Source organism: Lynx canadensis, chromosome E1 (genome assembly GCF_007474595.2).
Source record: "Lynx canadensis isolate LIC74 chromosome E1, mLynCan4.pri.v2, whole genome shotgun sequence".
Taxonomy (NCBI): domain Eukaryota; kingdom Metazoa; phylum Chordata; class Mammalia; order Carnivora; family Felidae; genus Lynx; species Lynx canadensis.
This window is the reverse complement of record NC_044316.2, coordinates 4,127,528-4,153,435: the sequence shown is the minus strand read 5'-3', so window position 1 is coordinate 4,153,435 and position 25,908 is coordinate 4,127,528. Positions and strand designations below refer to the sequence as shown.

The 25,908-nt window shown below is 47.2% G+C and overlaps 1 protein-coding gene across 1 annotated transcript in view; it reads right to left on the bottom strand.

Moving 5' to 3' along the window:
* The window catches only part of GLP2R (glucagon like peptide 2 receptor), a 52,073-nt gene that overhangs the window by 6,322 nt on the left and 19,843 nt on the right, over positions 1 to 25,908 (bottom strand). The window contains exons 6-11 of the mRNA XM_030296149.1: positions 24,273 to 24,426; positions 22,420 to 22,579; positions 20,959 to 21,019; positions 19,514 to 19,583; positions 10,687 to 10,775; positions 3,539 to 3,677 (exon numbers count right to left, since the gene is read on the bottom strand). Of these exons, the coding sequence (XP_030152009.1) occupies positions 3,539 to 3,677; positions 10,687 to 10,775; positions 19,514 to 19,583; positions 20,959 to 21,019; positions 22,420 to 22,579; positions 24,273 to 24,426 (673 nt within the window). The remainder of the gene's footprint in view (positions 1 to 3,538; positions 3,678 to 10,686; positions 10,776 to 19,513; positions 19,584 to 20,958; positions 21,020 to 22,419; positions 22,580 to 24,272; positions 24,427 to 25,908) is intronic.

Here is a 25,908-nt window from a genome sequence, read left to right as displayed (position 1 = left end):
CTGAGCTGTCAGCACAGAGCCCGACGCGGGGCTCGAACCCACAAATTGCAAGATCATGCCCTGAGCTGAAGTCGGATGCTTTAACAGACTGAGCCACCCAGGCGCCCCTGAGATTACCTTTTAAAGAAGATTAAACTGAACAACATAAAACCCCAAATTATTAAAGCTTAGCCATTGAAATCCCCCAAAAGATTGAAATAACTTAAACATGGTTTCATAATGAAAAAAAAAAAGGTTAGCAATGGGTCCTGTCTCAGCTCAAAGCCACAGCTCTAACAGGAGAGAGGAGCCATCATCCATCTGCCCAGACCGCATGCCCCAGGCTGTGTCCCTGGCCTTTGGTGAGCCTGCAGCGGGCAGGCACATTCTCCCTGCTCCGTCCTGGAATCTTAGCACCTGGCTCCACCTGGTGGCAGTGGCTTTAAGACTGCGATGCAGAGGGGTGCCTCAGTGGTTCAGCTGGTTCAGCGTCCGACTTCGGCTCAGGTCACGATCTCTGGGTTCGTGCGTTCGAGCCCCGCGTCAGGCTCTGGGCTGACAGCTCGGAGCCTGGAGCCCACTTCGGGTTCTGTGTCTCCCTCTCTTTCTGCCCCTAGCCCACTCACACTCTGTCTCTGTCTCTGAAAAATGAATAAACCTTAAAAAAAAAAAAAAAAAAAAGACTGTGATGCGGGATTGGGGGGGCGTCGGAATCTGACATCAAGCCTCTCAAGTGAAATTTCCATTATTGTACTTTTCAACTCCGGAATTTTCCAAAAGACTGGTTCTTTTTTAATATATATATGTTATATATATTAATATATATATATATTTATATATATATGTTATATATATTAATATATATATATATATTTATATATATATAAATAATTTTTTATTATTAAAAAAATTTTTAACGTTTATTCATTTTTGAGAGACAGAGTTAGAGTGCGAGTGGGGGAGGGGCAGAGCGAGAGGGAGACACAGAATCTGAAGCAGACTCCAGGCTCCGAGCTGTCAGCACAGAGCCTGACGCGGGGCTCGAACCCACAGACTGTGAGATCATGACCTGAGCGGAGATCAAGAGTCAGACACTCCCTTGACTGCGCCACCCAGGCGCCCCCAGATTGGTTCTTATCATTTCTCTCTCTGTGCTGAGATTTCCTGATCGATACATCTTTGTCATCATACATACATGTTTCTTCCAATCCTTTGAACATATATTTTTTAAAGATTCTATTTTTAATTAATCGCTAGCCCCAACGTGGGGCTCAAACGCACAACCCTGAGACTGAGAGTTGCATGCTCTACGAACTGAGCCAGCCAGTCACCCCCGAACATATTTATAATAGCTTCTTTGAAGTCTTTGTCTAAGAGAATTCTCAGCGAGTTGCTATGGACTGATTTTCTTTTCCCTGAGTACGTGTCGTACTTTCCTGTTTCCATACTTTCCTTTTTGTGTTCAAAACTGGAAGTTTTAGATCATATATTGTAGCAGCTCAGGAATCTGGTTCCCTACTCCCCACTCCCTGGGTGGTTGCTGGTGTTTTGTTTGTTTAGTAATTTGCCTGGACCGCCAGTTCTGTGACATCTTTCTCCCCTGGGGCACACAGCCACTGATGTCTGTGCTCCTTTCAAAAACTTTTGGTTTTGTGTGTAAGCCTGGCCTCCTGGCCCCGACTACTCACTGATTGGTCAGAAGTTGTGCTCACCCACCTTAAGCCAAGAAAGCTTCCACACCCTTTGACAACGGATCTGTGCGTGGCCTGGGGGGCCAGTTCCAAGTTTAGACGGTTTATAAGTCTTCGGTGGCTTTTATTTTCCACCTCCTGTGTCTACTGGGTGTGTGTGTGTGGGAACTCAGCCAGCAACGTGTCGATATCCTCTCTGGTCTCTCCCGAGTGTGTGTGCAACCTTGTCCATGTACACAAGCCTCCAGCCCCCCAGAGAGATATGTAGAAGCTGATCAAGGCTCATGACAGCTGTCTCATTCCTCAGATCCCCCATTAGAATTCTGGCTAGCTCACCAGGCTGTTTCTCGTCCCAGTTAGGACCACCATGTCAGCCTATGACATTGTCATTCCTCGATCGTTTGCCACTGAGATCACTGCTGTATCTGACAATGGCCAGGGGTGTGGGCTTTTTCCGCTTTCCGACTGATCTACACTGGGTCAGCCCCTCTCTGCAGTGAAGTTCCTTACTGACAGAGACGAGGTCGGAGAACAAACACACTCGAGGCTAAACCAACAGACCCCACTGTTCTCACTCAGCTTCAGTCATTTTTCTTGAGTAAACCCTTCCCAACCTTTTGTATGCCTTTGGCTAGATTCCACGGTGCTCCAATTTTATTGTTGCTTTTGGGGGAGGGTATGTGCCACGAGCCTCTCTTCTCCATTCCAGAAGTCCTGCCCTATATTAGCATTTTAGAATGATTAGTCCTGAGGTTACCACTCTATGGGACCTCTGCTGCCAACACTACTTATGGTGGTCACTTGCATTCATGGCTTTGGCTACCGAGCCATGCCTCTCAGTATCGGTGCCCCGTGTGGTCTCCTCCCCTTCAGTCCAGGCTGGGTCTGGGATTTGCTTTAAATGTTAAAACGCACTGGAAGTATCACTGCTAAGTGTCAGGCTTAGGCATATAAAAGGCCTGGAAGTCCCTGTTTTTGTGCCCTTGGGAGCTCTGAACTGCCACATAAGAAGTTCCAGCTTTCCTGCAAGGAGGACCACGGAAAAAGAACATGTAGTGAGAGAGAAGCCCTAAGACGATACGGAACTGAGGAATGTAGCTGGCAGTGAGAAATGAAGCCCCAGAAATTCGACCCAAATGAAGCCACTCCAGCCACGTGAGCCTTCCCAGTTCAGGCACCAGACATATGAGTGGCGAAGCATCTTGGAAGTTCCAGCCCCGGGAGGCACGCATGGAGCAGAGGTGAGCCATCCCATCTGTGCCCCACCTGGAATTCTGGTCCCCAGAATAATGAGAAATAATAAAAATCATCACTGTTGTGAGCTACGGGGTAATGAATAGCCCATTTAAGGAATGGATACCCAAAATATCCAGGTGAAGGAATCACGGCTGGCCTTTTGGCTCTCGTTTCAGCCCCATCTGACACATCTTGACATGTCTGTCTAGGTTCAAGAGCCTCCTGGTCTCAACTCACTGGTTCCTACCAAGTGGTGTTATATTCTGAGTGTGTCACCTGAAGCATAAACAACGTTCGTTTCGTACAGTGCCCTGCGGAGAATCCAGCAAAAATAGACACTTAATGAAAGGCTTCGCGTTGATACTCACGGTTAATATGGTTGTGAGATACACCAACTCTTACCGCCCAGGAAACAGAGCACTTTTCGCTTCTTAGTCACTGAGTCATGCTGGCAGGATCAAGGCAATGCTTTTGGTCCGCCCACTCTTCTAGTGCCAAAGGCCCTCTCATAGAGCCCGCTGGCACTACGGCTTCATTTACATCTGTGGGCTTTCTCAATTCTGAGGCTGCTGGGGTCAAGAGCATTTTATTTTCACCACAGCACAGGAATCCTGGTTCAGACGCCTACTTACATGGAAGGAGCTCAGAGTCAACTGAATGAAGAGTCGTATAAGTTTTGAAAATCCTTCGACTTGATCGTCAGTGATGAAAGAGAAGAGAATCTCGTGAACGCCCAACAAAGGAATGAGGACCAGCGTTGACTTTGCCAATCTGCAAATGAAAACCAACAACACTGTCACGAGGACCACATTGGGAAGAGGCAACGTTTCCCGCTCTTCTGTGTGTGACTTTATGGTAGCTCTTATCCTACTGATAAATATTTGACCTTCCGGTTTGTCTCCTTGGCTACACATGGGATGTCTTGAGGGCCAGTGTGGTCTTCGTTACTGATGCACCCCTCCACCTGACTCGTGGCCAGACGTTCAGAAAACAAACATGAATTGAGTGAATGGATGAATGGATGGATGAATTCTCCTATATAGATTATGATGTGTCTATCATCATCTATAAACATCAGATTATGTTTTGCCTGATGGATAGATTTCCACGTGCATGGCTGTCACCTTGGGACACTACAGCACTACCACATTTGACAGATTTCCTATTACCTGATTACCTGGCTAGCAGGTGCCTCTCTTCCTTTCTCTATTCAGGACTTCCAACGTCAGTGCTTTACTGAACCTGAGAAGGGAAAGAAACTGACATGTCTGGGGTCCCATAGCTACTAAGTGACAAATCCAGGCCTGGAAGTAAGATTTCTGACTTCACACTCACACCCTTCACATTCCATGGAGGGCTTGACCGCTAGCCTCCATGCTGCCCCTCAGCCCCAAGACGGCAAGGGCTGCAGGAAATGAGAGGCTGATCCTCCTCATAAAAAGTGCTGTGTGGAAGCTCCTGTTGTATATACTCTACGTAAAAAAGACAAACATTCCTTTGTACCACCCACGTGCAAAGTGCACAGCTGGGGCCCAAACATTCCATACTGCATACCGGTGGTTCCCAAACATGGTTTACCGTTAGAATTCCTCAAGGAACTTAAAAAGGTAGAGATGGATGGATGGATGGATGGATGGATGGATACACAGATGGATAGACAGATAGATGGATAGGCAGATAGATGGTAGATAGATAGATAAATAGATACATTGATGATAGGAAGATAGATAAATGGATAGATATATAAGAAGATAGGTGATAGATAGACATATAGATAGATAAATGGATGGATGGATAGATAGGTAAATGGATGGATAGATAGATAGATAGATGATAGATAATAGATAATAGATAATAGATAGAGCCAGCTAGCTTCCTAGGCCCCAGTATCAACCTCCTGAGTCAAAACCTCTGGATGTCCAGTCCTGGGAATGTGAATTTTTAAGGCATTCCTCATGGGATTCTGATAAGCAGCCACATTTGGGAACAACTGCTTTTCAGTACTGAGATTAATTTAAAACTAACTACATTAGCAAAAGTGACTCATATGCAGGGTACAAACAGAGCTACTGTCTTGTATATACACATTGGAAAGAAAGAGTTTCATCGTAATGACTTTTAGCCCGAATCACTTGTCTTAAAGGGCCAGCCTTGGAGAAATCTCTCCCCTGCCGAAGGCCGTGGACTTAAAGATGTTGGAGTGTCAGCAGCTCCTGGGCAGTATCCTCAGGAAGGTTTAATTGTGCCCAAGAGAAAGTGCTTAGTATGGATCCTGTACCCGTGAGAGCCATTCAAGTGTAATGTTATCAAGGAAACAAGAAAACCCTCACCTTTGTGCCCCGAAACGACCTAAAGCCCATTAAAGAGCAGAGGGGACTCCCCCCAGGCCCGTGGTCAAGAGATATTTGTGTTTTAATTTCCAGGAGTATTTTTAAAATGCTTGGGTCAGACAATGGCGAAATGGTGGCCACAGGGTGTATTTTTCCTGCAGACGGACGGTTTTTACTTATGCGAAGAGGGTGATTTTTGTCATCGGAGCCATCTTTAAGTAATAAGTAAGGAGAGTTTGAGCAGAGGTCCAGATTTCCGGCTTCTTTTGAAAAGCGGGAGAAGCTGGCTCTACGGGGCCCGAATTCTTGCTTGGTGACCATCGGCTCCGGCCTGAGGGTGGCTGTTTCTTTCTAGAGGGAACACATGTTCCAGGACACGCAGCCGGTCTGCCCCACTCACCCACAGTTCCTCGCCTGGCCCCCGAAAGTGTCTCAGTTTGCCACCCTCGCTCCGGTCATCTGGGTTTCGAGGACACATACTTACTTACTGAGTGCAGATCCGCGTCTCGCTCTCAAATCATTCTCGGGGCCTCGCTATGCCATTACGTGCTTTGAATAAGCTCCTTATTTTGGAATAATCTTGGATGTGTGGAAAAGTAGCAAAAATAGTACAGAGAGCGCCCACATACAACTTCACTGTTTCCACTAATGTTAGTCTTGTATTAACCACAGCCCATTTGTCCAACATTGGTATGTGACTAACAACTATACATCCGGATTCCATTCGGGTTTCACCAATTTTTCCCACGGATGTCCTCTGCACGTGTCAGAATCCTGCATTTAGTACGGAATGATCTTTTAAAAAATGACATCTTCTTTATGAGGTTTTGGTAACGACCAGATCCATGGATGTCAAGGGATTTCCCGTTCCTCACCTTGCTCTGACTTCTGCTTAGACAGAACCCCGTGTGTGTCCTTGGTCGAATGGAAATCCATAAATGTCTTTCGCCGTTTACGCTTGCGAACCGTATTTATGCTTATGTTTTCATCTACGGCCAATTGTTTATTTAAATTGTTTGGCTTATTGCAGTCTGTCAGCCATCCAACAAATATTTATTGAGCATGAGTCAGCGCAGTGAGAGAGGAAGAGTCGCCATCAAAGAGAGCACAGGCCAGTGTCTGGGCCTGGGTTCAAATCCCAGCACCGTCAATGACTGGCCATGTAGCTTTGGGCAGACTATTTCACCTCTCGTCTGTAAAAACAAGGGTTCTACGGCTGATAATAAGAAGTGTTGAAACCATAATAAGATATTATTTATTAATAATAATACAGTCATTTTAAAAGACGAAATGACATGTAAACCCTCAAAATTACGGTATCTGACACTCTGAGAGAGAGGAATCTTCTTGCACTGTTGCTGGGAATGCAAACTGGTGCAGCCACTCTGGAAAACGGTGTGGAGGGTCCTCAACAAATTAAAAATCAAGCTACCCTACGAGCCAGCAATTGCACTAGTAGGTATTTATCCAAGGGTACAAAAATGCTGATTCGAAGGGGCACATACATGCCAATATTTATAGCAGCGCTATTGACAATAGTCAAAGGATGGAAAGAGCCCAAGTGTCCGTTGACTGATGAATGGATAAAGAAAACGTGGTGTATACATACAATGGAATACTACTCGGCGATCAAAAACAATGAAATCTTGCCATTTGCAACAACATGGATGGAACTAGAGTGTATTCTGCTAAGCGAAATGCTTTCACGCATATGTGGAATTTGAGACAAGATAGCTGAACATAAGGGAAGGGAAGCAAAAATAAGGTAAAAACACAGAGGGAGACAAACCCTAAGAGACTCTTAAATACAGAGAACAAACTGTATTTTTGTTGCTGAGGGGGTGTTGGGTGGGGGGACGGGCTAAATGGGGGATGGGCATTAGGGGGACGCTTGTTGGGATGAGCACCGGGTGTTATATATAGGGGATGAATCAGTAAATTCTATTCCTGAAGCCATTATTAAACTAAACGTTAACCAACTTGGATTTAAATTAAAAAAAATAAAGAAGCCATCCCTGCCCTGGGGTGCCTTTGTAGCCTCAATGATCAATTTTACTTCCATTTGTGACTTTTTTTTTTTTGTCTTTGGTTGCCTGCTAGAAAGTCTTTTAAGAGAGGGCTCTGGGGTCCAGCAGGTTAAGAAATAATTCTCCTTTATAAATTCGTCAAGAGCTCTGCCCACACACCACACACAGAGTTAAGACGGGTCCTCCAGGGGGACAGTCGCCTGAAGGCTGGGAGCCACACAGATCAGAGACCTCACTGATCGTCGGCAGGTGTCTGTCCACATTCAGGGGGCCTGGGTCAGCTCTCCTGCTCCGGGCCAGGCAGGGGGACCCCGTAACGTTCCTCTGCCTGAATGGTGGGAGCCCAGAGACAGAGCTAGGACTACAAAAGTTCCTCCACCTCCTAGCCACTTGCCTTTTTGGCAAGACCTAAATATATTTAATTTAAACCTTCCTAAAATATTCTCCTGGAGGGGGGCCAAATCTTGAGAGCCACGTTCTGAAAGTTCTCAAAATCTGGGAGAGGTGGAGGCAGACCCGTTTCTACCAGAGTTTGGACAAAATGCCCTGGGTCCCTCTGCCTCTTCCTCCCCACCCTGGCAGAGGACGACAAAAGAAAACAAAGCTGGAGGGGGACCTGGAGGGGGAGGGGGAGACCCCTCCAATGTAGGAAGAGGGCAGTGTGAGCTGGGGGTGCTGATGACCCACCGTGGGTGACGGAACTTAGAAATGAGGGTGTTAGCGCTATTGGGAGAGAAAAATGGGCAATTGCCTCATCGACGTTGGAGGATTCTCCAGCCCAGGCGGTAAAGTAAGGTGGCCCGGTGTGCCCTGAGAGACAGGGCCTGGATTTTTGCTCATTAATGAGCACAAGCTACTTAATTGTACTGTACTCTGCACGGAGACAGGGTAAGTAAAGAGAAATTGATGGCCAACCAAAATGATGGAGAAAATCACCGAGAAGTGAGAAGTCCCCTGGACTTACCCAGCCCTACGCATGGAGACCCTCGGGAATGAACCCTGCTCTCGCCAGGCAGGTGGCTGTGCCAGGCAAGGGTGGCTGCTCACAGTCAGTGATCCTTCCCACCGACCACCCTACTCACACCGGCGAGACTCTGGTGACCGCTTGGGATTTCTGGATCGTTTGTTGCCAATGGAGCTAGGAGTGCCGGCACCAGAAGGAAGCTTCAGCCCACCCCTGCCTTCCACGGTCTCTTAAGAATGAACAGTTGTAGAGTCTGGTTTATGTATCTGTCTCTTGTGAGTTTAGTTGGTGTGTGAGTCGGCCCTCTAAAGTCTCAGCCACGTGGGGACAGTGATAGGTCCCCAGCTCAGCCGCCAGGTGGTAGCAAACTTGCCAAGGTGAGGTGGCTCACCCTGGGGGGCCTCCAGGTGGCCCTGCACCCTGGTTCCTCTTTTCAAGCTTTATCCTTGAATGAGAGTTGGGAAAGGAAAAGAGAACCTTCCAGATAGATTGTGTATGTCAGACAGGTTATCCCTTCTTCCCCCAAAATAGCTGTCCTGAATCATTGCTCGGCCATGAGGGTCTCCCCGGTATCTTGATTTACGATTCCCTAGATCACTGGTTCCCAATCGGTCATGTACGCTTCAGGGATAGTCAAGACAATCCATTTGGTATTAGGAGAAAATATAAGAAGGAAAGATAATGGGAGTTCTGTGTGCTAATATTTAATCTATCTTTTATAATTTTCTCTCTTTTTTGTGTTTTATAATGTCCGTATTAGTTCAGCAGACCATGTGTACATATGATGAGAGGCATGCTCAAAATTTCTTTACTGAAAAAGATGCATGATCAGGAAAGTTTAGAGACCGCCATCTTGGATAACTCCAAAGGAGACCTTGCAAAAAGGGGTATTGAGGCTGCTTAGAAACACATCTGCCACGGCCCCACCAGAAAATTCCACGCATTATTTCACTAGGGCATCTGAGGCAGAGGTCCTGCACTCTGTGTATCAAAATCTCTTGGGGAGCTCCATAAGGAGTCCACATGGGGGGGGGGGGCCATGTCGCACTTACTGAGTCCAAATATCCAGTGGGGAGACTCACGAGTCTATCCTTTAGGCTGGCTGTCAGGTGACACTTACAAGCAGCCAGAATGGAAAGTTACTGCAGGGGCACTGTGGGTCTGGAGCACGGGGAGAGCCCCAGTGGTACATGGCGGGCTTTGGGGCCACCAAATAGCAGGGTGCAGGCTCTCAGTCTGCATGGAGAGTGGTGTCTTGGGATCTGTCTGCTCCCTGATCTGTCTGTGGGGAGCGATGTTCTCTTTCCAGTTTCCCAGATGCCCCAGTGTCCCTTGCACCTGGTTGGTGAGAGGGCTGCCCTCCCTGAATGGACCCTCAGTGGGCGGACTAGAACAGCTCTGACTACGCTTTTGGACCTCCACCCTCACAGAACAGTTGGAGGCTGAGCCTTGGGAAAGGGCCAAAGAAACTTTGAGCCACTTAGAGTCTCCACCAGAGGCGCCAAGAGAGTCGGCGTGGCTCTGTGTTGTCCAAGCCAGCCCAAGTGCTCTGGGGATAAGGGTGTTTGCAAAATATTTGGGCCAATTATAGCATATATTTTGCCAGTGTGGAACCATGCGTGTTTACCCTTCGGGACCTCCTGGAAGAAGGGTTTTAAGCAGATAGGACTTGGGGTCTGGATCCTGGGCAAACACCACTCACCACATCTGATTAGACTGAGAACCCACATCTATGACCTTCTTCGGTCCTCCAAACAGGCAAGAGATGGGTCTCATGTGACATTCCCATTCTCCACACCAGAAATCAGACCCAGAGAGGCCAAGTGACTTGCCCAAGGTCACTCAGAGAATCCGGAGCCGTGGCCAGCACCAGCCTCCCTGATGCACGTTCACGCCAATATACTAGTCCTTGGGGTTGGAATGTGTGGTCTTTGCAGACCGGGTCTGCATAGTACCTTTCTTTTGTTCCAAGCTCAGTGCCAGGCACATGGTAGGCGTTCATTAAATGTTTGTCAGCTAAACAGGAAAACCACCTTCCCAGCACGTGTGGGTCAGACCCGATTCTAGCCTTAGAGAAAAACAGAGCTCTGGCTGTCCCCACTCACATCTCTGCCTATGACCTGCCATGGGGACTAAAATCCTTACCATTAGAGCCCCTCCTTTGGCTCACCCAAATGGCTCAACTACCCATTCTTAGGGGCATTTTAAGCTTCCTGCTACGGGAAATGTGTACCCTTGACTACTCGCTTCATTTCCACGGGGCCAGAAGGTCCTCATCAGTGGCAAAAACCCCACACGACACCATGACACCTTTTAAGAGGGTCTCTTCCAGATACTCTTATCTTAGGAGATAGACATACTGATGTAACTCATGCCCCTCTTCCCAGAGCATTAACCAGGACAGCCCGAAGGGGTCAAAATAATCTTGGAGCGTTGGGTACTGACCTCAGGCCACTCACCTGTATTTATAATCTCTGAAGCACATTTGATGGGCTTTGAGCTTAGAAATGAGAAGCTTGACAATTTTCAGGAAGATGAAGAAATTGACCTTGGGGGGAAAAAAAAGCAGATATGGGTAAATACGTGATGGAGTCCATGTGGTTATGAATATCAAGGTCATCTGGGGCCTGGCCATTGGATCCTTATCCAGATAAACCAGGGGAAACTTGGCAATTGACCATTCGGGTAGTATGTGCCTGTGGTCATCCACACTCTTCCTAGGGCCATCTTGATACATCCATAGATTATTTTATTTAATCCTTATAAGAATCCTCTGAGGAAACCACACTATTTTTATGTTGTGATACAATGAAAAAACAGAGGCACAGAGGAACAATTACAATTACCAAGTTCGCACAGCAGGTAAGTGATGGAGCTGGTACTTACACACAGCTTTACCCGATAATTACCTTTCCTTCCGTGAAACAGAAAACTCACTGCCTCCCTTCTGTAAAGAACTCCAGCCCTATTGGTATCTAACCTGAGATCTTGTTGCTGCCATGGAATTTATTGGAAAGTACATGTTCCCCACTCCCTAGACTATATTCCACACCTGTCATGGGTTGGGAAAGTTCATCCCTTTGTTGTCAGCCTTGGTAGAGATTTTTAACTATGTGTGTCAATTCTTCAACACTGCTCCCTTCAAAAGGCAGAGCCTAATTTCTCCCTTCCCTCTGGTATGTGAGCTAGACTTAGCTGTGTGCATCTAATGAAAAGAATACGGCGGACAATTCTTCAACAGTGCTCCCTTCGAAAGGCAGAGCCTAATTTCTCCCTTCCCTCTGGTACGTGAGCTAGACTTAGCTGTGTGCATCTAATAAAAAGAATATGGCGGAAGGGATGCTATGTGACTTCTGAAGTTAGGTGCTCAGGAGCATGGTATCCACCTGGTTCTGTCTCTCTTGCTCTCTCTTTCCCTCTGGGGAAAGTTAACCGCCATGTTGTGAGGACACTTCAGCAGGCTGTGGAGAAACCCACATGGCAGAACTGAGTCTTCCTACCAACAACCAGCACCGCTTACCAACCATGTGTATGAGCCACTGGGAAGCTGATTCTCCAGCCCCAGTCAAGCCATCTGACGGCCACAGCCCTGGCCAACACCTTGACAGCAACCACGTGAGACATTGTGGGGCTCTTGAAGAGGTAGAAGGGCAAATATTTGAGTGTGGGTAGGGCTTGAAGAATGAGAACAAGAACTGTGAAAAGTGAGGCTGGAGTAGGGGTGGAGAACCAGCTCCTGCACAGTCTTCTCAAGGTTAGAGGAAGGAGTTTAGGTTTTCTCCTGAGAGCAATGGAAAGCCGGTGATGAATCTCAAGCAGGTAAGTTACCCGATGAGATTTATATTTCTGAACTTCAGAAATTTAAGCTTTTAGAAGCTGTGGGAAGAATGGATTAGATGAAGGCAAAATCAGAGGAGGGGAGACTAACAGAGAATCAGAGGAGGGGACACTAATCATTGGAAGATGATGGAGAGATGAGGTAAAGCCACAGCCATGGTGCATCAGTGATGGGAAGTAGGAGAGGGATTCGAACTTTCTAAGGAGTTTGAGTCAAATGGCCTTTGTTAGTGGTTGAATGTGAGGTCAGAGAAGACCCCAACATTTCTCGGCTGATCTCAGATGTACAGTATTACCATTCACTGAGAATAAGCACATGGAAGAAGAAGAACGGTGTGGGGAGAAGAGGGATGATTCCAGCTGTTTTGGACACAAGCGATGTCCCAAGGCAGTGACATATTTATGTCTGCATCTCAGCAGAGAGGTCCCAGCTGGAGCATGGAGCCAGTGATGGCTGGCTCCAGCCAGAAAAGCTGTGCAGACTGGGAGAAAAAGAGGGTAAGAGACTCACCTTGTAATGAAGGGAATGGCGGAAGCGGAGACGGCAAAGGAGATTGAGAAAGAACAGGCCCGGGCAGTTGGAGCGAACCACAAGGAAGTGGTGTCCTGGAAACTCATGTCTGTAAGAACTTTGAGGAGGCTTAAATGCTACCCAAAATTTCAGCAAAATAAGACTGCATTTAGCAACAAAGAGCTGAGAGAAGGTGCAGTTCACAGGTGGGAGCCCAAGGTAGATTGCAATGCTTTGTTTTGTAAGCTAGATGTAAAGAGGGAGATGGCCAGTGTAGACCACATTGAAGAGGCTTGGCTGTGAAGGGAAGCAGAAGAATAAAAAGAGTAATTGACAAGAGATACAGAAGGAGATCACTTTTCTGTGCAGGGCTGGAAGAGGTTTGGGGTTACAGGTTTTTGGTTTTTTGTTTTTTTTTTAATGGAAAAGACAAAACTGCCTCTATGCAATGAAAAAAGAGCCAGTGGAGACAGTGATTGGGTAACAATTAATGGAGTCTACAAACTAGAGATCAAAGTCTCTATGAACTTTGAGCCAGTGCAGTACTAATCCCCCACCCCTGTCTGGAAACAAATCCCTTGAACCACATATTGAAACACAAGCTACAGAATCCAATGTGTACCTACTGAGACTTGTCTTATTGGCCTCAGGAGAGTCAGTGCTCAAAGCTAGCAGTCTACAGTTCCAGGCAAGAGGCTATTTATCCCAACCCACTAGCCAACAGGAATGATGGAGCTTCCTAGCCAAGGAATATTTAGCAACAGGACACTTAAATACAAACTAAATGCAACCAAGTAATTTATTTCTTTAATGGGATATCTGCTTTTCCTCATGAAGAGAAAACGTTGTGTCCTTGGCTAAGTGATTTGTTGAACTCAAGCATTTTTTCTTGTAAAGTAAGCTTAACTGGGGAAAGGCACATATTTCAGCAAGTTAATTTCGATCAGGACTGTTTCCTAGGATACGAAGGGTTGTGATGGAGAGGATGTGGATTTGCTGTTGTTTGTGCCTTCCAGGGACCAGACATGAGAAAATGGGCATCAACCAATGGGCCGTGCAGAGGAAGTGCTTCTTCAGTGCCACGGGATGAAACACCAGCCTGGTTGACCATGGAGCTTGGGTTCATGGTCAAGACACAAGACAAGAGTCAGTAGTCACGTTGGGTAGTACTGTTCTTCATCTGTACAGAAGTAGGAAAAGGGGCAGAAGGAGGAAATCTTCCAAGAACCCAGCCAATTCCTCTTAGATGCTGTGATCAGAATGGGGGTGCTTAGGACCCCGGATATATAACGTTCCCTTTCAGGTCCTAGACAGTGCAGAATGCATTATCAGATATAAGATTCTTGGTGACACTTCCTTGGCATTGCAGCTTCTGTGTTTAGCTCCTGTGCTAGAAGAGGTGATGGCTAACATAGTAGGGGGCTCAGAAGTAGGCTTCATCTACCCCTAAGCTTCTCCACCTACCCCCAACCCCTCCTCCTCTGGCCTGCTGTGTGGACTAAAATGCCTACCATTAGAGTTGCTCCTTTGGTTTAAAATAGTTCATCCCTAGAATGCTGCTGACGTGTACACATCACATAGAAGATAAAGAACACTTGGGGTGGGGTGGGGGGGACTTTCTCCAACTCTTATTCATTCATGTGTCCATTTTCACAATGAATAATTCAATTGCTTACTTATGATCTGACCTACTTTCACCATGGGAAGCAGAAGATGGGATGCGTCAAAACTAAGTTTTAACGGGGTGGGAAAATACAGGGTATGGAGAGATTCCCACTGTAACTCTTAGAGGAGGGGATATGGAAATTAGGAGATGCTTTGAGGACACAGCACGCCCCTGGGTTCCTGGTGAGGTGGAAGACCTAAAAAGGAACAAGACCAGTGAAGACTAATTTTACTGATTTCTCAGCTTTGCCAAGTCCTGAGGCTGCTAGAGAAGATCCAGTAAGAACAAATGAAGGCATTGGACTATATAACTTCATAAAGTCAACAGATGGTCTATTCAGTCATTGGCTCAAAAAAGCTATTCAACTGGCTGTTTAATTTGGTTGTTCCGTTATCTCCAGGAATTATGATATGGATAGAACAATCTTGCACAATGTATGTATTTTGTAAACCCTGAAGGTTTGAACTAATTAAAGCTTTATGGATTTTCTACTGGGAGCAGAGGAGACTGGGATATAAGAATATTCCATATTTCAGGATGGTTCTATTCTTTTTTTTAATGTTTATTTTATTTTGAAAGAAAAAAGAGAGAGAGAACAAGTGGGGAGAGGATCAGAGAGAGAGGGAGAGAGAGAATCCCAAGCATGCTCTGTACTGTCAGTGCAGAGCCCGACATGGGGTTCGGTGCCACGAACTGTGAGATCATGACCTGAGCTGAAATCAAGAGTTGGACGCTTAACCAACTGAACCACCCAGGTGCCCCAGAATGGTTCTATTCTTAATGTACACTCAGGGGTAACAGCTTAATTTAAGTAGTAGAGTCTTTTATCCTGAAGAAGATGGGAATTGGGAAGTCTCCAATTTCTATGTCTCATGAAAGACCTACAGAGCATCTGAATTGTTCAGGCTGTCATAATATGTTATTCTGAAACACAGAGAATCCAGAAGGCAGTAGATAAAGTCAGGTGGGAGGTCTGAAAACCCAACATGACATTCATTCACTTCGCCCAGATGCTGATCTGTAGACACAGACCCAATCTGGAGGTGGTGGGGGAAGCCCAGCTATGGCAACAAGGATGCTGCCTGGGGGGCTGAGTTGGCCTGGGGGTTTCCCAGAAACCTCTGATCCATCCTCTAGAGAATAGGAACCAGCCTCAGATTTGGACAAGGTGAAATGAGATTGCGAAGTGCCCTGAAATGCCAAATGCTATGAGCAACATCTTGATTATTATGTTATTTTTAGTATTTCAGCTTAGCTAGAAAATATGTGGTCAAGAAACTCTTTTTGTTCCCCCAAACACAATAAAGGTTTATTATTATTATTATTATTATTATTATTAATTATTTTGCTTACTAAATACTCTATTGCAATGGGAGAAGCTCTGCTCTATGAAGACATTCAGGGGCCCTGGTTCCTTCCATGTGTGGTTCAAGGAATTCTACTTTGGAGTTTGGGTTACATTCACTCAGGTCAGAGGAAAACTGTAACATGTGGTGTTCTAACTAAGCATGAAGGCAACTATTGGCTCAGTCATAGTCTGATGAGTCTCAAAATCACAACTATTAGATTTGAACTGACTGAGGGCAAAAACTATGGGGAATTCATCTTTTTTCTCCCACAAAGAAATTAGCACTGAGCTAAGCACACAGCTGGTGCTCCATAAATGTTAAATGAAGGTGCAAGAGAGTGAATGCGTGTGATTCCAAAGCTAAGGAAGCCCAACCTGGCAGTTCTGTTTCCATCAATCTAGGGTAGAGTCCAGTTTGGGGGTAGTTATGGCTTTTTCCTTATCCTCCTGAGCTATAATGTACAGCCAACTGTCTAGTCCTGGGTTCCTCAACCTCAGTACTCTTGACCATAATGCTTTGTGGTGGGGGCTGTTTTGTGCACCAGCACCCTTGGCCTCTATGCATTAGCTGCCAGCAGCACCCCCGCTCCAGTTGAGATGATTAGAAATATCTCCAGAGTTGCCCAAATGAGGGGGTAGAATCACCTTCAGTTGAGAACCATTGGTCTGGGCCAACTCTGATTTTATAGATGAAACAGCAGCCTAGAGAGGTCAGCACACCATAGATTAACCACGAAGCCTGCACTTCATGTAGGGCATGCAAATCCCACTGTCCTTGGAGTGTATAGGATCCTAGAGCTGGTGGGGGGTGGGGGGAAGGAGAGGAAGACATGAGGTGGGGTGGGGGGAGGGAGAGGAAGACATCGGTTAGGGGGGAGGGAGAGGAAGACATGAGGTGAGGTGGGGGAGGGAGAGGAAGACATGAGGAAGGGGAGGGAAAGGAAGACATCAGGTGGAGCGGGGGGAGGGAGAGGAAGACATGAGGTGGGGTGGGGGAGGGAGAGGAAGACATGAGGAAGGGGAGGGAAAGGAAGACATCAGGTGGAGCGGGGGGAGGGAGAGGAAGACATCAGGTGGGAGGGGAGGGAGAGGAAGACATGAGGTGAGGAGGGAGAGGAAGACATGAGGTGAGGGAGGGGGAGGGAGAGGAAGACATCAGGTGGGGTGGGGGGAGGGAGAGGAAGACATGAGTTTCTGCAGTCTCCTTCTCAGGACAGAGTCTCTCCTCTTGGAAATGGACAGAGATAAACAACCCAAAGCCTTTCTCTGTGGTCCACACCAATGTTTTACCAGTTTAGATTCTGACGTTCTTCCTTGTGTCCAAAGGGAAGTTTTCCCATTTCTATTTAAGCCCATTCCTCTTGTCCAAGACCCTGTACGCAGACAACCATAGTTCAGCAAGGTCCTCTGTAAGATCTTCACAGACCTGAGGACGATTATGAACGTGTCCCTTTCAGGCATGCCTGTCGACTCTTCCTTAATTTGAGAGGTAGAGAGATTCGTAAAGAGCTTAGTCTCCAAGCAGGAAGTTAAGTGTTCACCAGTCGCGGGGCCATCCGATGGGCATTGGGGGCAGGAAGGCAGTGTGTGCAAAATGTGGGACTAGCGAAACAGCAGCGTGGATACGGGGAACGGTGAGTTTCTCCATATAAATAAAGCATGGGGTGCTTGCGGTTGGATGAGAAGACCAGGAGTAACAACACTTTCCACACTAAGGAGTTTGGAAGGCACGCCCGAGGGCAACGGTGCGCCACGAGAAGGACACACGTAGAAGACAGAAGTAACCAAAGTTTGCTCAAGAAAGACCACTCTGGCCGCAATGCGGAGGATGGATTGTCAGAGGGCGAGAAGGAAGAAGGGAGACCAAGCAGGTGGCATTTGCACAAGTGTGCACGAGAAATCCCCATTGGCTGAAGAACAAGGGAGACAGGGGTGGGGGGGTGGGGGGGCGAAGGGACAGCTTGGAGAGATCTTTGGAGAGAGAACTAATGACTTAAGTCTGAGTGCATTTTGCAGGGAGGAAGGGAGAGCAGGCAGGAGGGCACCCAGGTTTGGGGCTTGGGTAGCTGGTAGATGGATGGCGGTGTCATTCGCTGGGCAGGGGGAGCAGTGGGGGAGCGGGAGGTGTGGATGGGAGAGCAAGGAGCCACCGTGAGCTAAGGTGACTCTGGCCACTTCTGCGTAGCTGGTGACAGCAAGAGTGCGCAAAGGTCACTTTATCGGAGATGAGCCGATAGAGCTCATTGTCTGCTCCCCTGCGGGGAGAGAATATGGCTACGGGAACAAGGAGGGACCAGGAGAAGTCCATTCGAACCACCTGCGAGCTTGTAAGACTACAACCGCCCGGGCCCCACCTCCAGAATTTCTGATGTAATTCTCTGCAATACGAGTCACTAAGTTTCTAACGCACGGCCAGCTTGGAGAACCACTGGTGTGTGGGCAAAGAGCTCCCCAGACTCCGATGTGCACCCCAAACCTGGGGATCTTGTTGCAGTGCAGATTCGGATTCAGCAGGGCCGGGGTGGGGCCTGAGAACCCGAAGCTACAAGAGTTTGGGTGGCCACACTTGGAGCATTGAGCGTGTGTCACAAGATGTTCTTCAACCCTGGCAGCACCTTGGAATCGCTGGGTCACACCTGAGATCAACGCAACACAAATCTCTGGGTGTGAGACCCAAGCACAGAAGAATCTTTAAAGACACCCCGATGGGGCGCCCGGGGGACTCAGTCGGTGAAGCATCTGACTTCGGCTCAGGTCATGATCTCACGGTTTGTGAGTTTGAGCCTTGCGTCGGGCTCTGTGCTGACAGCTCGGAGCCCGGAGCCTGCTTCGGATTCTGTGTCTCCTTGTCTCTCTGCCCTTCCCCTGCTCTCTCTCTCTCTCTCTCTCTCAAAAATAAATAAACATTAAAAAAAAAAAAAAAGACTCCACGGTGCTTCTAAGAGCAGCCAAGGGAATCAATCAAGAGCATCAATAACAAGCATGGATGTCTCCTCTAGAAGGACTGCAGAGTAAACACTGGGGTTCCAGCTGCACCGAGCCTGAGCTCCATCCCGGGGAGGGCCTGGCTGGTTAGCGAGAACGTTCTAGTGCCGGGGAGCGTGGGTCCCAGGCGTTCGCTGAGTAAGCCCATGTGGACAGCCATTTGTCCGGACTGGCTGCCAGGATGAAGAACACAGGGCTCACGGGGGCAGCGGACAGGTTTTAGACACATACATGTAAGGAAACATTGCCGGGACCGTAACTTCTGCTATGGAAGTAGCAGATCTGGAAGGACACAAGGCGGGGTGTGACCATCCACCTTTCGGTGGAAATGTCTGGGGACAGCAGCTGGGTGGGGGGAAGTGGGTGGATAAAGCGGCAAATCTCAGGATGGTCCAAAGCGAGGTACTAATGCGTGACAGGTCTGCATCAGGCACGTGGGCAGGAGTCAATAAATATTTGGGGGGGGGGGGCAGAAGCACAGGGCTGTGGCGACAAGTGCCAGTGCCCCCAGTCAGTCCCTTTGAGCTGAGAATCAGCGCCCCCACTTACTGGGACTTGAGGCAAGTCTCTTGCCATCTCCTCCGTGTCCTCGTGGGTAGAAGAAACAGAACAATGACACCTACCCACGTACAAATCACAGCCCCCAATACGGGGTCGCCGAGCAGGTGATAGATAGGTTGCTATACATAGTTTGCGGACCCAGAGAGAAGGAGGCGTGCGTACAAGCCTGCATTTGAGCCCAGAGCCAGAACAAGGAGAAGTTTCCAAGTTGTTCCTTCTCATTCAACACATCCTACTCACAGCTCGGCGACTCCTTCTCCAAGGAACTGGTCCGGGCTCATTTGGAGCCAGAGAATTTGGTGGGGGGCAGGGGCAGGGGTGCGGGGTGCCCCACAGCTGCCAAGTTCAGAGAGGAAAAAGGGGGGGGATGGTCCTTACCATGACACAAAGCAGCATGGGCCCCCGGATGATCCACCAGATTTTCTTATTCCTGTTGGTTCCCCAGCATCTACGGCAAAGAGCAGGCAGGACAAGGTTGAGTGTGACGGCCTCAGACCCTCTGGAAGAAGGACTGACTTCCCACCCACGATTCTCCTGAGGGGGGAAGAGGGAAAAAGCAGGATTAAAACCCCTTCCTTGGTGTGTGACCCTCTACACTTTTCCCCACGTTCGCACAAAAATAAATTCTTTTTTTCCCCTCCAAAAGTAAATTCTTAATTATGCGTAGGGGACTTTTGGTAATGATTATTTGGAGGGAAAAGAATATGATCACACGACATACATTATTCACAACAGGCTTGGCAATGTGCTGTTGGGAGTCAGCCCGAGAAGCCGAAAGATACGGAACCAACCTGTTTTTTTCAGTATTCCCCATAATATTCCGCAATACAGGTATGCCACAGTTTGTTCATGGCTTCTCATTTTTGTGCATGATCAGGCACTTTTTTGTTTGGTTGGTTGGGGTTATTTTTTAATTGAGGTATAATGGATACATAACATTATATTAGTTTCAGGTGTATAACATGACTCGATATTTGTATATATCTCAGAATGACCGCCACAATAAATCCAGTTAACGTCTATCACCACACATAGTTACAAATATTTTTTCTTGCAACAGGGACCTTTAAAATAGACCCATTTAGGGGCGCCTGGGTGGCTCAGTCCGTTGAGCGTCCGACTTCGGCTCGGGTCGTGATCTCACAGTCCGAGAATTCGAGCTCCACGTGGGGCTCTGTGCTGACAGCTCAGAGCCTGGAGCCTGCTTCGGATTCTGTGTCCCCCCCCCCATTCTCTCTCTGCCCCTCCCCTGCTCACACTCTGTCTCTGTCTCTCTCTTTCTTTCTCAAAAATAAATTTAAAAAACATTTAAATAAATCAATAAACAAAACAGACTTGCTTAGCAACTTTCAAATATACAATATAGTATTATCAACTCACCATGCTGTCTCCATGTTGCACTTCATATCCCTGGGATTTACTTATTTTATAAGGAACTTTGTACCTTTTGACCCCCTTCACTCATTTCAGTTCGCTTCTTTTGCCCCCCCTCCACTGTGAATAATGACACCATAACCAATTTTGTACCCATATCCTTACATATTGAGGGTCACTGCTAACCTAGGCAGCCAATTTTTGCATTAATTTGAGCAGATTTTGTGCTAATTTGCGTGTATACCTAAGCTAACAAACTCATTACTGTAAGAAAGGTCTTTGATTTTTTTAATCTACATTCCTAAGCATATTCTAGACAGCCAAAATGGAAGGGGGTGGTGGATATGCTCTTTGGGAAAATGGCATAAATCCTTGCATCTAGGCATATCTTAGAATTCCTGGCTGCGAGCAGGTGAAAGCAGGTGTGAAAGCGGGTGTGAATTTCCTACCCGGTGTTCTCCAGCTGTGCACGAGCAACACTCCAGGGTACCACAAACAGCAGCGGGAAGGCTGGGGAGACAACAGGGAAATGCAGTTAGGGGCCGGGTGACTCAATCTGCCTGCCACCCACCCCAGCCTGATGGGCCAAACACATCCGGTTACAAGCCCAACTATTAGAGAATTGCAGGCTGAGATCTGGAGAGACCTGGGGTGGCACAGAGCCCATCTGTTGTTTTACTGTCCCACAAACCAGGAAGCAGAGAGGAGAAAACATTTGCCACATGTTGCAAAGCAGCTCAGAGTAAATCCAAGGCGTTAGCCAAAGTCTCCCAAGTTGTCGGTCAAGGGCATTTCCTCTGAATCCTGCAGCGTCACGTTCTCTAAGAGTTTGTGACAACGGGGTTTCAGGGTCTAGACCCCATCTTTTTTTTGTAATTTTTTAAAATCTTTATTTATTTTTGAGAGAGAGAGGGAAACAGAGTGCGAGAGGGGGAGGAACAGAAAGAGAGGGAGACACAGAATCTTAACTGACTGAGCCACTCAGGAGTCCCTTTCTAGAAAAAATTTTTAATGTTTATTTATTTGTGTGTGTGTGTGAGAGAGAGAGAGAGAGAGAGAGAGAGAGAGAGAGAGAGAGTGGAGGAGGGGCAGAGACAGAGGGAGAAACAGAATCTGAAGCGGGTTCCAGGCTCCAGGCTGACAGCAGCGGGCCCAACATGGGGCTCGAACTCATGAACTGTGAGATCATGACCTGACCTGAAGCTGGATGCCCAACCAACTGAGCCACCCAGATGCCCCTCTAAATCTTGTCTTGAAGACTCAGTTGGTGTTATGGGTTGAATGTTTGTGTCCCCTCCCATCCCATGTTGAAGCTCCAACCCTCAGTGTGATGGTAATTGCAGGTGGGACCTTTGGAGGTAGTTAGGTTTGGAGGGAGGGGTAAGCATCATGATGGGATTAATGTCCTTGTGGGAAGAGACCAGAGAGCTTGCTTTCTCTCGGTCTCTGTCTCTGTCTCTCTCTCTCTCTCCACCATGTGAGGCTACAGTCAGAATCCAGCTGTCTACAAGCCAGGAAGAGGCCCTTGCCAGAACTGGGCCACCCTGGCATCCTGATCTCAAACTTCCCAGACTCCACAACTATGAGAAATAAATGTCTGTTGGTTAAGCCATAAAGTCTATGCATTTTGTTATGGTGGCCCAAGCAGGTGACTACAGCTGAGGACGGGGTGGGAGGAATGGTATCTGATTCTCCCAAAACCTTGTCGGTTTTTTAACGTAAGCATTGGGTCTACAGCACCTGTGCATCTCTGTGCATGTGCGCACCCCGCCCCCCGCTCTCTTCAGTCTCTCGTCCCTGAGGAGTTATCCATCCCAGATGGTCCCTCCAGTTGGGAAACCAAAGGATCTGTTGGGTTCATATGTTCCGATGGCCCCTAGGAGAAGAGGTTGGGGGCTCAGGTCACTCACCCCAACCCACCAGCATGTATCTGGGCCACAGCCGCCTCTCAGAGAGCACTGTGGGCTCCAGCAGCGTGTGGAGGTAAAGGCCTTCGACCAGCAGCCACGAGTAATTGGCTCCCACAAAGTAGTGCAGCAGGAACTGGGCAGAGCGGCAGGAGACAGATATCTGAGGAGGACAGAGCACCCGAGGGTGAGGCCAGGCATTCCCGCATGGACCCAAGATGGTGAAGAAGGGCCCCCCCCCCCACAGCCCTCCCTCTTCACCCCCTCACTCCCGAACCTGCTGACAATCTCAGAGAGGCTGGTGACAATACCAAAATGGGAAGGGGGCCTTCCTGTAGGTTTCAAAGCCCAGTCTCTTCTTTTAACGTTCTAGGCATTTGTAGACAAACAAAAACAGAGAGAATTCCCTGGCACCATTTCCCTAAAGGAAACCCTGAAAGGTATGTTCTCTGGTGTTGGTTCAATTAAGCTAGAAACCAAAAATCTAAAAAACAAAACAAAACAAAACAAACAAACAAAAAACAACTTCAGATGATTGGAAAGGAGGAAAGAAATTTCTAAATAACCCAGGAATCAAAAAGGAAATAATATAAATTAGAACTTATTTCTGACCCAGATGAATAGAAAATACCGCATATCAAAATGTGTGGTATACAGCTAATACCACACCTGGAGTGAAGCCTATAATCTTAAAAGCCTTAGTTAAAAAAGAAAAAGGCTGAAAGTCCACTATCCTAACTATCATGTCAGAGAAAGAGCAGCAAAATCTAACCTAAGGAAAGGATGTGGAAGGAAAGCATAAAGGTAAAAGCAGAAACTAATGAAATAGGGAACATAAAACAAAGAGAATCAGCAATGCCAAAATTTCATTCTATGGAAAATCCAGTAAAACTGAAAAACATCTGGTAAGGATGATCAAGAGGGAAGAGAGTGAAAGTATAAATAGTCAGTATCAGGGACACAGAAAGCAATACTGCTCTAACTATGATGGTAAGATCTTAAAAGATCTTCAGAAACTACGAACAACATGATGGCAAGAAATTTGAAAAGTTAGATGAAGCGTACAAATCCCTAGAAAAACACCAGGTACTAAAGCTGACACAAGAAGAAATAGAAAATCTGAATATAAGAGCTGAAAACAGTCCCCAGTTAAAAGCCTTCCAACAAAGCAAACTTTGGACCCAAGTGGCTTCACTGGAATGATCTATCAAACATTTAAAGAAGAAAAATACTCATTTTAAATAAGTTCTTCCAGAGAACAGAGAAAGAGGTAACAAGTTCGCTTTGTTTGACGTAAGCGTAAATTTTAGCTTCTTTATCACAAGAAAATTACTCACTGAGGCAGATGAGAGAATGCTAAACAAAACAGCCTCAGCAAACAAATCCAGAAATATAGGAAAAAGAGTAATATATCAGAACCTAGTTGGGTTTATTCCAGGGGTGCAAGGTTAATTTAACAAGTTACTACAACCAGTATTAATAGGATAAAAGAAAAAGCATCCCAACAGAGGCAGATTTCAATTTGGAAAGCTTTGCCTCTTTAAAAATTAGTAATAATAGTTTTTTAAAAAGACTGATCTGGTTCAGCTCTTTGGTTCACAGATGAAGAAATTTCCCACCCGCGGGCACACAGCAGCCCATGGCTGATTTCCTTTACCTGCCTCACTCTCGGGAGGTTTGGGGGTTTTTGGGGGGGTTTGGTTTTGGGGTTTTGTTTTTAGTCCGATGATACTTCTCTCACCAGAGGCCTTTGACACCCCTTCATGTCCTTCTTGCCTTTCCCCGTCCTACCTTCCCACCCCACGGTTCCCAGCCCTGATCTGCCGGGTAGGAGGCTATGGTAGGGAGGCACATACCTCTGACACGAAGGACAGCCACTTGTTGTCGCTGTTGGGCCTCCTGGAGTAAGAGTTGTAGAAGATGGCATCCTTCACCAGCACAGCCAGGGCTCTCAGGATGAAAGAAGCAAACAGGTTCATGTGGATATAGTTGCGTGTGCAGTGGAGTTTTCTGCGCAGGGAAAAAACCAAGTGTCTCCCCTCAGGAAAGAACAGCTCAGACCAACAGGCATGTGCCGGAAACACCTGTGTACCTATCACTAGAGGACAGACATTCATCGTGTAGGCTCCAGAGCCATGCGGCCGGGTTATGTGATTTTCTCTGTACCTCATTTCCCTCAACTGGAAAATGGGGATAACATGTACACGTGGAGGACAAATTGGGAAATTGAGGCAGAAGGGTTAAGCCAGCTGTCCAAAGTCCTAGAGAAGTAAGTGGTGGAGGTGAGATTCAGACCCAGACACTCTGAGGCCAAAGCACAGCTCTCCAAGGCTCTACTGCCTGTAAGGACGAGAGCACTTCCTTCAAGGATCGCCATAGTAACAATCTGGTTTGGGGTGCAAAGTACTCACACAGTACCTACACCTAGTAAGTGCCCAGAAAATGTCAGCTCTCATTACCTCCCTCTCACCCACATGAAGCCTCCTGCAGGCTCTTTTTCTTGTACTGGCTGGTGTAAAACTGTGTGTCCTTAGTGTCTCTAGACAAAAGGACCCTTTTCCATCACTGTGCCTTCACAGCCTTGCCTGTGCCCCCATGCAGCACACACACCTGCCTGGCTTTAGAGCTATTATTACTTTTTAAATTGCTAAACAGTACTTGAGGCAGGTGTTTTATTATTTATGCATCCTTCTCCCTAATTAGACTGGGTGCCACTCAAGGGCAGGCACTGGATCTTGTTCTTTCCAGCACTAGGGGCAAAATGGATGTCTGGTCAACCTAGGCTTCACTAAAGCAGTTGCTTAGCTGGGCAGTTACTTTCTCCTGGCTTGCTTCTGGGACTTTGGGAAGGCGAGTGTAGGAGGTCATGGATAGCAGGGGGTACAGGCTATGGAATTCTCCCACTGCTCAAGGATTGTTCTCTAGATGGGGTATATGGTCATGACTGTGCTCTGGGGAGCCATAGAACATCCTGGGATTGAGGGGCCAGACATGGTGCTACAGGAGCCTATGTGGGGACCTGTTCTAGAACTAGCATCCAGGCCTCCACAGTGCCCATCTAGGTCTCCTGCATCTGTATCAAATGTTCATTCGGCCACATCATACTCAGTTATGTTCCTGAAGGGGTGAGGCCAAGACGCAGGCTTGGAGGGCTCCTTAGGACGTCCATAAATAAATCACTTGGTTGATGTCTGAAAACATGGTTTAGTAAAATGCACTCAGGCTTTGGGATTCTGAAAGGCAGCGTAAGGGAATGAAAATGCTCAGGCTCTGAACTGCCTGGTTGTGAACCTGTCCCCAGCACTCACCAGCTGTGTGACATTGGGCAAGTTCCTTGATCTCTCCATATTTTTGTCAACTCGTTTATAAAATGGGGCTAATAATAATGCTAATCTTCTAGGATTAGAATTTACCTTAATTCTAATTAGGGAAGAAATTTAAAGGGCTCAATGCATGTAACGTGGTTAGAACAATGCTTGGCACCAAGGAAGC